We start from the raw sequence: 12,130 nt of genomic DNA on the forward strand, positions 1-12,130 counted from the left end.
AAACAAACGTATATACATACAAAAAAAGGATCAAATAGAAAAACAAAACTTAAAATTACGTCAAATTATAGGCGATTTCCTCTGACCTGAAACCTGAAAAACTGTCATAATTTATATAATTTTCAAATTACATATAATAAAAACAATTTGGAGTAAAGATAGTCTCCCATACCTCTAAATGCACCAAGTATTTCAAAACATGATCAATTTGTCCCAGAAAATATACTAGCATTTACTATAGTCAAAATGGACAGTGGTGATACTACTAGGAGGGAAAATATTTGAAATAATGATTAGCACAAATAAAGCAATTAGGTGCGAATAAGAAGCCTTAGACAGCCACTGTATTTCAGCACATTTTGGTGATGGCATTTTTGGTCATAAATGCAGTTAGGAAGGTTTGTTTTGATCTCATACTTTTCATCTCAACAAAAGCTGCATTCAAGAGGCATACTCCTGGGGTGTTTTCTTTTCTGTCCACAGGAGATCTGGGTAAGGCAAAAGCTTGGATGGAAGATTAAAGAAAAAAAAAACAAGTAATTTCACTAGGTTTCCAATGCTGAAGCAATCTGTAAACCAGGGTTTCTCGACCTGAGCACTACCAACATTGTTGCGGGGCTGCCCTGGGCACTGTAGGATGGCTGCTCTTTACTCACTAGATGCCACTAGAACCGCCGCCCCCCGCCACGCCACCTCACACGTTGTAACAAATAAAAATGTCTGCAGACATTTCCAAAGGTCCCTTGAGCAGAAATTGCTCCCAGTTGAGAACTACTGCTCTAAACTGATGTTTCTTTATTCATTTATTAAATCACAGAATGTCTGCCAACAGTTAATGGAGTTACCTTGTCTTGTGACTGTAACTTGTATTTTCTGAAATTTTTGCCTACTGTTACTTTTATTAAAGAGCTCCAACTTGACACTAAAGAACAAAAGAGACCTGCTGGTTCAAATACGAAAGTCACTATAAGAATGGACTTTCATCCAAAAGCCCAAACAGAGATGAATCTTACCTTCCTGTGTAACTCTGATTTCATTTTATTTTATTCTATTTCATTTTTTGAAGCAATGAAAAAATATTCAAGTAGTTAACTACAGCAAAGGTGCTAAGAAGTTTTATAAATTTTCCTGTGTCTCCAATATCTTTTTCAATATTACTAGCTTTGAAGACTCCTGATGCAATTTCACTGAATTATTGTATGTTTGGAATGATATTCAGAAGGCTTTTTTTTCTTAAGACCAATTAGTTTTGATTACATATGTTAACCTTGAGTTACCATGATTATATCTGTGTATGTATTTGATACGAATGCCAATGCAATTCAACTCAAATATTTGTTGGGCACCTAACTTGTAGAGAACTATGCCAGGTGTTTTCGTGTATCAAGTCACATGGGCCTCATAATAAATATAAACTCCTGCTAAGTCAGATAGACTATTAACCCTTGGAATACCATCAGGGTCCACTGGGCACAATTTTACATTTTGTGTTTCTTTCTGAGCAGTTCTAACTACTTATAAGGATTGATATTTCTGACTTTTACCATTTCTTAGAGAAAAAAAAAATTTATTTGAATAAAACTCATTCTGTTAATAGCTTGTCATTACCATATGAGTCCACCAGAACTTTTTTATATCTAAGACACATTATGAATCTTGGTCTTATTTTTCCTATATTTCACAACATTTTCAAAATCCCAAGAATCATTTATTTCATCATTAGTCATCAACTATTTTTCAACTGTGCTAAAGAATACCAAATAATATGAAAATGAAAGTCTGACGGAATTGCTTAGATTTAGAAGGATGATGCAATAATAGTGAAATTATCATATTTTTATTACTGTGCTCCTGAAGTATTGCATCCCCTTTCAAGAAGGTATAAAGGAAGTCTAGTGACTTCACTGAATACAGTTGAAAATCGGAATATGCCATTTTCCACATCTTGGCAAATAGGAAAAAATTGACAGAAGGGGACATTTTGCCAATTATTAGATAAATCAGAAGATAAATGAAATTGATCATGTAAGTGAAACCTTAGACCATGAGTCTTCAGATGATAATATCCTAGATGAATTTTCTCATTTTCAAGAGGTGACAAATAAGCATGTATTTCTAAGAACAAATAGGAAAATATGGTATTTTCATCCACTTAGTCATTCAATAGGAAGGATATTACCACTTAATATTTTGCAACAAAAACCTGAATCACCATTACTGAAACGATGTGACTGTATTCTTTCCTCTAATACTTATGCAACAAATATTATGATGTTTGTGCAACAAAATTTATTTGATACAGTTTGGAAGTGGAGAAATGCACAAGGAATTTCTATAAAGGTAATTATTAATAGAAGGAAAGAGATAATATAGGAATAAAAAAGAAAAAAAAGACTGCATTGATCATTTTAATAGGTGTTTATAAATCCAAACATTCATAAATTATGAAGTGAAGACAGCTGTATTCTTTTCAATAAAATTATGAGCTGTCAAAGTTTTAAATGTATCCAACTTTTACAATAATTAAGTGAAATCACAAGTGCTAGACAAAGACAAAGAAATATGATAAGCAACAACCTCATAGAGATATAACTGAAATCTGGAATCAGTATTTATAAAATGGGTGCACTCCAGGTTCATGCATGGAAGGTGATCAGCAGCTAGCTGCATTCCCAAGAACACTGCCCATTTTGGAAATCCATACCTTCAAAACCAGGAAAATTTGGAATAAAAGTCTGGGCTTACCATATTTAAACTCTCATTAAAATTTAAAAAAATATTTACTATGTTATTATTATTATTTTTTTTTAAGACAGGGACTCACTCTGTCGCCCCAGCTAGAGTACAGAGGCATCATCACAGCTCACTACAACCTCCAACTCCTGGGCTCAAGTGACCCTGCCTCAGCCTTCCAAGTAGCAGGGACCACAGGCCTGTGCCACCACATCTGGCAAATTGATTTTTTCTGTTTTTTGGAGAGGCAGGGTCTCGCTCTTCCTCAGGCTGGTCTCAAACTCCTGGACTGGAACAATTCTTCCATCTTGGCCTCCCAGAGTGCTAGGATTACAGGCATGAGCCACTGCATCTGGCAATGTGGTTTTATTAAAATTTCTAATAAAGTTATTTTTCACTATCCCATTATTCTCAGTTTTGTAAACTGTAAAATAATTTTAAAATATAAATAATAATAGTAGTAATAATAATGATAATATACAGGGCCCACTATATCCAGATAGTCAGTGGTGCTGATCTGGTTTCCTGGTATAGTGAAGGGCAAGGTGACCTCTTGCCATAGCTGACCCTCCAGCAATCCCCAGAATTGATTCAATTAACTGGGTGCGGTAGGATATTGTGCATTCCAGTACATGCACACATATATACACTGCCCCCCCCAGGAACTAAACACCATCTTGAGCTACATACAACAGGCAGCCACAAAGAAGAGAATGATGACATTCAGTCAGAAATAATCACTCATCCAGATCTGTCTTAAGCAGCCTTTTTTAATTTTAAAAGCAAACGGAGTCTATGTCACAAGATTCCTAGAAAAAAGTAAAATAAAATAAAAGGAAATAGAAAAAAATATTATCTAATTATCCAGGAAGACACATCAGGTTACCTCTTAGTACATTCTCACTAATGTCTGCAACTCTGAAAACAAGAGAATAAATATATCATTCAAGATTCTGTTTTTTAAAAAATGTGAGTTCTTACTCCCCAAGAGGAAAACTGCTTATATAAAAAATTAGAGGGCCCGCTCTACAAATTCAACAACCCCATGGGACCACGTGGGTCCACCTGGATTCTGCAATTCCCGGAGAAGGGAAGCTCAGCCTCCAGATCCTCACTCCCAGGGCCAGACTGGCTATGTGGCCAAGTCACAGGTTAGTTCTCCAAATGAATTTTCCCATGCAAAACATTCTTACCCATGATGGCTGCTATCTGTGTACTATTACATACACTATGTTACTGATTCATAAATAGATATTTTGAGGTGGTCTGAGAACTTAATTATTACCACGCTGGGGAAACAGTATATACTGAGTTACTTACAAATAAATTTTTGAAACAATATCTGTTTTGCCTCTTATTTCAATGAGGTCATAAAATAGGGCTAATCCCAGCAAGTTGTTTCTCTAAATGCCTTATTAGCAATAGAAAAACACTTGGCTTCTACCAAAACAAGTCTCATCACCCATAACCAACAAAACATTAAACTGTGGATCAAATTTTGTTTCAGGAAGATGCGAGTCCCTTGTCTTTTCTCCCTCTTCAAGAATTGTCATATAGAGTCCCCTGAAGGTGTTTTAAGTCAGGTGTGTTAATTCCTATGCTGATTCTACATTTCAAGTGTCAAAAGGAGGGTTGGTTTCTGGAAGCAGCTGCCAGCTGGTAGGAGTCCAACTCCTGTGTGGGTCAGTGAAGCAAACAGCTCTCTTGCTTTACCTACTGCCTTTGCCTGGTGAGGAAGAAGCCACACCTGCCTACGGGGCCACAGAAAAACGCTTTTGAAAATGAAAGGATGCAAGTGACCTGATGTCCTAATTACATTAATTCCAAACCAATTTTTTTTAATCTTAAAAACACGGTTAAAAAAAATTCAGTGGCTTAACCTTAAACTATATTACTGGGTTATATATACCATATGTCTTCACGGGAAATAAAAAGTCATAAGAAATTTGAAGTCATCTAGAACTACACTGTCCAAATACAGTAGCCTCTAGCACATGTGACTAATTGCGGGTACTTGAAATGTGGCTAGTTAGAATTGCAATATGCCGTGTTAAGATATGTGCTGGATCTTGAAGATCTAGTATGAAACAAATAAACAAAAAAACAATGTGAACTATCTTATTAACTTTTTCATATTGGTCACATGTTGAATCAATATTTGGGATATACTGGATGAAATAAAATATGTTGTTAAAATTAAATTCACCTGTCTCTTTTTACTATTTTAAAAGAGACTATCAGAAAATGAAAAAGGATCTATGTGGCTCATAGTATATTTCCATTCGACAGCTCACAGGAGATTCTTTAATATCAAATTATGGATCACAAAGTCCTTACCAAAAGCTGTGAAAAAAATTTAAAAATACATAATTCAACTTGGCTAGTATTTATTGAGGACCTATGTACAACATATATCAGGCATATAAACTGTAGTGTGGATTCTAGCAGATAAAAAGAGATATGACTACAAGTAATTGGAAGATAAGTTATGGTATGAATGAGTCTTATAAGAATACAGAGGCAAAGCAATAAAAGCATAGGAGAGCAAGGCATTTGTAAAGACCTGTAAAGGAAGCATCTTTTCAGGTGAACATTAAAAAATATATAGGATTTTGACAGGTCATGATAACACATACCACTTTAGAGGTGACAAATATATTTGTTGTACATTTACCCCATTTGGTGAAAAAGGAAAAAAAATTTCCTTTTTCAGTAGAAAATGTCAGTAGATAGAGTAACGTACATGTGGTAAAGATGAAAATGCAGGCTCAGGCCAAGCAATGAAGAGTTTGAATGCCCTGCGGGAGAATTTGGACTTTTCTACAGATAAAAGAAATCACCAAATATTTCCTACCAAGTGTCAACAGGATTGGAAACGCATAGTAGGAAGACTGCTAAGGCATAGAAAAGAATTATTGGGAAGAGAGTAGATGAAGGCTGGGGGAGAAGGCGGGACTAGCATTAATTCCAAGTAATGAGAATAAAAGTCAAGGTATGAATGAATATCATGAGAACACAAAAAGTACAAGGATAACAGAAGAAAGGGAGGCACTGGTGTAGCAAGGGGTAATCCAAGAAGTTAGTCTAGGAGGAGATAAACGATGATCTGAATTCAGGAATGGGAGGTTTGCAGGCAGAGGTGGAGCCAAGGATAAGAAAGATTGAAAATGCAAGAAAGGGAGAGGAGGTGCTCAAGAGTCCAGGTAATCATAACATAATCATCAAAGGGAAGGCAGGAAACAAGGTATGGAAGAAGGCATGAGAGATGTTGAGGAAGAGGGTAAAATTTATTAACTGATTCAACAAACACGTACTGAGCTCCCACCAAATGCCAGGTGCGTGTTGCAGAAATTCACAATGGATGACTGTGCAGGGGTCATCTGCAGAGCAGGAGGGAGGGTTACGCTGGGAACCAAGGAGAATGGAGTCGGCTTGGATCAACTGCTATGTGGAAGATGATAGGTCATCTAACAGGGATAATTAGGAGCATCCAGTAACGTTAAGATCCCAGCTGATGTTACAGCATGAATAAGAAATGGAATTAACTGGTAAGGTTATATGCCTTGATACGTTAGAAATCCCCAGAAGCAATTAAAAGAAGAATTTAATTTTTCCTAAATGTCAAGAATTGACAAAATGTTAAGAAAATGTGAAGAGTACTAGCAAGTCCAGGATGTCTAATGGAATAGGTAAGAATGGTTATCCATTGATTCCATCCTGGTTAGAAAGACTGGGGGGTGGGGGAAGGATAATGAACTAAAAGCCTGAACTGGGGAGGTATTTATGAGGGAAGATCATGATCAGAGAGGTATGTCAAAGCTACAAACCCTATGGGTGCAATACTTCTAAGGGACAAGAGTCTAAGAGATGGCTGTGTTACAGGTAGCTGAAATGGGATATAGATGAAGATAACTAGGAAGGGGCTGGCTAGCGTTTCAAGTGGATACTAGCTTGGATGGTGATATCACTGAAGGCGGTAATAGGTAGGGTGGTCACATGACCCAGTTTGCCTGGGTCCTTCGGTTTGTGACTGTGGTCCTAGCGTTCCCCGTTTTGGATAATAAATTGTATGTTTGCCCTAGTATAAGGTAATACAGTAAGTTAAAAGAAAAAAAAATCCAGCACCCTGCAGTTTGGTGATTATAAAAGTGACAGATAAAGAGTGGTATAATCAGAGAGATGAGTGTCAAAGAAGGTACTGAAAATCAGTAATAAATAAACAAGGCACTCAAGGCTGGCACCAGAGAAGGGATGTAGCAAAAGAAAGGGCCACGATGAACAGGATGCCCTAGGACACAACGTTGGTAATGCTTTCAACTAAGCTGGAAGGAGTGCAAGAGAAAAATATCAAGACACATTGTAATGTATTCACAATAAAATGGAGCTATTACAAGACACATAATGTGTCTTGTAACACACAAAATGTGTCTTGTAACACACAAAATGTGTTAATTGGGAAAGAAGGCCTTGCAAAGGCCTGGCACTCTCAGGATAAAGCAAAAATACCCATTTTTAATTCCAAAAGTCCCTTGTATATGGAAGGTCATCAACATTGATACAAGACTACGAGTCCACATCTAGCTCCTCAGTTTTTTAACACCAGCCCTGGAGCTGTCTTGGTTTACTGGCCATTATGTGCTCGGTTCACTAAGTACGCAGTCAACTCGGCAATGGGAAGTTATCAGATCAAGGACCTAACAGCCTATGAACACAGAAACGGCTGTCCAACTTGAATTCTCCCTTCCTAGTACTAGATGGGCAACATGCGGTCAGAGTCCCAGTGCCAAGAATTTTTTTCAGAAAGTCATTCTGAAACTTTCAAATCTAGAAATGGCTGAGGGAGAATATAAAGAAGCCCCCCAACACACACACATACATAAAAAAACAATCAAAACTAGGCAATTCCACTTTTAGACAAAGCAGCAATTAAACCCAAATCGAGGGAGTTCCGTGTTCCATCTGGCACATGGAGTACAGGTGTGGGAACCAGCCACAGCTCAGAACCCCACTAATTAATTCCATGGAAAAAGCTCAAAAGCTTTCCTATCAGCAGATCCTGCATCACTGACGCTTCCTGCCCTGGGAGGGTGTACACCATTTAACTCTCAACTGTTACAAGCATATACAAATATTAGCAAGCACACCATTCCCTTTTTGCTTATTTCTCTCTCTCATCCTTTGAAATTAGTTTGTTTGTTAAGCTTTATGTCCGCCTACACTGCATACAATTTTCTTTAAATCTGGTTAAGGCAGAACACAAAGGAGCACAGCTAATAAAAGGAGAGCCCTGGTAAAATTAGGCCATAGTCACTAAAAAGAAGGCTAGTTTTCTTAACTGATAAGGCAGCTATGCACATAATTGAGTGCACACAAATTCTTCTAGATTTGTAAAATTATTTTTAAATTTTTACAAAACATGTTACAGACTCGTGCAGAAAATCCACCCCTCAAAGTTAGGAAACTTTATATTAACGAGTCTTGTAATTCCTATTTAATGTTCTAATTGGAAATCTGTAACACTTGGGAACATCTGAGAGACTACTGAAGGAAGGAGAGAAATGATACAATCATCACCTTCTGGGGGATGATACAGCATGAAATCAATGACTGAACCAGATGGCATTTCCAACCTAAAGATATCTAGATGTTTGTTTTCAATTAAGAATGGGAATCAGATAAGTTATGGGATTAAGATCCTGAAGCAAAAGAGGAGAAAATAGGTCTCTTAACAATTATGAAATCAAAGACAGTTAAAAAAACATTAACAAACATTTAAGAATGTCTCTGACTTCAGTCATGAAGGAAAAGAAGATGATAAAAGGCAAAACAAACAAACAAACAAAAAAAACACCTACACACACAAAACAAAAACCCAAAGCCAAACCTTTCTTAACCAAAATTCACACTGAAGTAATGATTGACAATCTAAGACAGCGTTTTAGAATATTTCTCACTTCTAACTGGGAGCTACATAGTGTGTACACATGGACTTAAAGGGTGGAATAACAGACACTGGGGACCTGGAAGGGTGAGAGGGTGGGGGAAGGATGAGGGATGAGAAATTCCTCAGTGGGTACAATGTACACTATTCAGGTGACAGTTACACTAAAAGCCCCAGACATCGCCACTATGTGATATATCCATGTAAGAAAACTGCACTTGTACCACCTAAATCTATAAACAAAAAAAATTTTTAATTCTACATTTAAGATTAACACAGAATGCCATATCATTCACTTTGGATTTCAACTCCCTGTTAGAGCTACCGGTAACCTACTGTAATATCAGTGGGATTTTGATCCCAACTCTTAAGATTAAAATAAAATAGTTAAAATTTTAACTCTGTGATGGTTGATCGATTATATTAATTAAACAGTATGTCATAATCATAACAAGACTTTAGGGTTAGGTGTTTTTCCATAACAGCAAACGCTGATGCAAGTAGGCAGAGATCAATAGAAAGATAAATTTATGGAAGAATACAAAAACCTTATGCAAGATGTTTCGGCATCTATAAGACCCAACACAAAAGCCACCTTACCTCCCATCTGCGTAGTCTGTGTCTGCTCCGCCCCACCAGACATCGGAGTCATCCTCCTCTGCATCAGCAGAATCGATATTGTCACTTTCCTCGGCCAGCGGGCAACACACAAACTCTACCCCTCGGAACTTGTCGATTCCGCAGGGCAGCAACATGCCATAGTCGTGCAAGTTGGTACTCTTCTCACTGCATGTCTAAAAAGGGTAAGGAGAAAACAGAGAGGGTGGTATCCCCAATACAACAATCAACACACCGATGCAATACATCAGAAACTAATTTTATAGAGGAAACGACCATTTGCTTTTTGGGTGGATTTACAACGGGGTTTCTTTAGCACAGGTTACTTTGGTAACTTTTTTTTTTAATTTTATTATTTAGTTAATAAGAACACAGTATTATACAATAGAGGTTTATAAAAACAATGGGAGTAGAAACCAGTTGGGAAATGCGATGTAGAAGGAGCCCGCACTGGGGAATAGATACCAAGGAACCACTGCTTCCTGGCTTTATTACCCATTACGAGGGTTCTGGGTACATCCTGACTCACTCCCACCTTCATCACAGATGGAAGTTTTTCTCCCTTGGACCTGCCTTATTCTAGAAATTCCAACTCTCTTGGCTCACTTCCAGGGACGAGAAGAAATTACCCTCTGGGCAGCCACTATGAATCAGAACTTGTAGTCATTAGAGATTTCTCCTTCAACATCGTTTTGCTTTCCTGGGATTTGCTAAATTTGCACAAATCTAGATGAACATTAAATTCTGAAAGCATCCACTGGAGACAAAGGGAAGATTAATAATTCAATACATATAGGTAAACAATGAAACTATTACAAAATGTACTTTGACCTTACAGGAGTCACTTTGTTTCTTAGTAACAACAAAGATTATTTCTTCTGAAAACTCAGAAGAAATGAAAAATGAGGTTATGCGATGGGTAGCTCGGCTCCAAATTATTTGGTTTGTTTTCTTAAGCTCAGCAAGCTCTTAAACTTCTAAAACATATTTTTACATAAAGAAATTTTTATTTGACAGTGCATCAGAACACATTATTTTATAAAAGGCAAAACTAATGGCATCTTCTGTCTCACAGCTTTAAGGCTATGAGAGAATGGTTAAGTTGAGCCAGCTCACAGTTCTCAACTTCAGCACTGCTGACGTTTTGGACTGGTAATTCTTGCTGGGGGGGAAAGGGGGGTGTTATCCTGTTCACTGTCACATGTTCAGCAGAATCCTTGGCCTAACACCAACCCCTCTAGCTGTGAGAACCAAAAATGTCTCCAGACATGTTCCTGGGGAGGAACAGAGGAGCAAAACTGACCCCAGTGGGGAACTACTGAACTAGATAAAGGAATCTAATTCTAGTAGACTGATCTCACCACAAACAACCTACATAAATTTATTAGAAAACCATAATATATCAAAAGGACAAAGCAGTTTTGAAGGCAGTCATACAACCAACTGACATTTTCAAGCTAGTTGTCTTATGTCTTCTATTGGCTTGGGCAAAATCAGAAGTTGGCAGAAGGCTAGGTACAGATTTACCCACTGTGGGAAAATAAAGGTGATAGCAGGGGCTGGTGAATACAAAATTGGCATAACTGAGAAACAGAATTCTTACAGTAGCTTTCATGTGGTTACTTCCCTGGTCTGGCACTGTATTCAGCAAGAGGTAATAAGGGAAAAGGTTAAATTATTAAAAGTTTGTATATGACAAATAAAAACAATAGGTGAATAAAAAATAATCTGAAAGGCAAATCTTACAGTCATAGCTATTAAAGATTATAGTTTTATTTTAAGTTATAAAACATGGCATAGAGACACATAATGAATCTAATTAAACTGGCCCTGTTTTTGACTATTTAAAAGTATTCACGAACAGGGGAGGCCGTGCCCATGTGGGGACATGGGGTGTATGGAAATGCTCTGTACGTTCCGTTCAATTTCATTGTGAACGTAAAATTGCTCTAAAAAATAAAGTCTACTAAAAAAAGGTTATGAACAGTGGTGATTTCTTTATTTTTTTCACATTCCCATAACTTTTATTACAGTGTATTATTGTAATTATTCTATCAGTTATTGTTAATGTTTTATTGTGCCTAATTTATAAATTAAACTTTATCACAGGTATATATAGGAAAAAATATAGTATATGTAGGATTCAAAACTTTTGTGGTTTCAGGCACCCCACGGGGGTCTTGGAATGATATGGGGAGACTACTGTATTTTGCCGTAGTGATGTTTTTAAAGAACATAGTTATCAAGATAGTTGTTATTTCAAAATACCCTCTAAAATGTCATTAGTGTGGCCCCAGGAAATCTTCACTACACAATAAGAAGGGATTTATGGGGTGGTACCTCTTTGGCGACAGTGTGCCAGTGAAGGTGGGTTTCGCAAACATCCATCCTCTCCTGGTGTAAGAATTTGCACTTGTCAGGAACGAGAAGGGCATCGCTTACAAACTCACCAACTGAAAGAAAGGAAAACCATTCTTGTCATTCTGTCTCTTAAATGGACTTTAGAGAAGTTACACAGCTCTTTGATGCCTGAGCAATCCAATCAAGACTCTAGAACATTTATAATGTTGAATCCAACCTCTTAGCTACCCAGTTCCTTGTCACATTGACCTTCATGGTTAAAACATTTCCTACATATTTTAAGTGAAATCTTTCTTTGATTTATCTGAATTTCTTGCTTCAAAGTTAATCCTATATAAGCTGGTTAACTAGAGAATCAATTACCATTCAATTACAACAGGGAGGTAAAACACAAAGATTGACATTGTCTAGGTAATCATTTGAGTAGACAATACAAATCATCATCTACCCCTTTCTTAGACATTTTAATCTACTTGT

The 12,130-nt window shown here is 37.0% G+C and overlaps 1 protein-coding gene across 1 annotated transcript in view; it reads right to left on the bottom strand.

Annotated features, from left to right (window-relative positions):
• The window catches only part of LOC123630660 (amyloid beta precursor protein), a 245,622-nt gene that overhangs the window by 132,071 nt on the left and 101,421 nt on the right, over window positions 1–12,130 (bottom strand). Inside the window, 2 exon segments of the mRNA XM_045540498.1 lie at window positions 9,275–9,468; window positions 11,633–11,745. Coding sequence (XP_045396454.1) covers window positions 9,275–9,468; window positions 11,633–11,745 — 307 coding nt within the window.

The sequence above is a fragment of the Lemur catta genome, chromosome 1, assembly GCF_020740605.2.
Source record: "Lemur catta isolate mLemCat1 chromosome 1, mLemCat1.pri, whole genome shotgun sequence".
NCBI classification, from domain to species: domain Eukaryota; kingdom Metazoa; phylum Chordata; class Mammalia; order Primates; family Lemuridae; genus Lemur; species Lemur catta.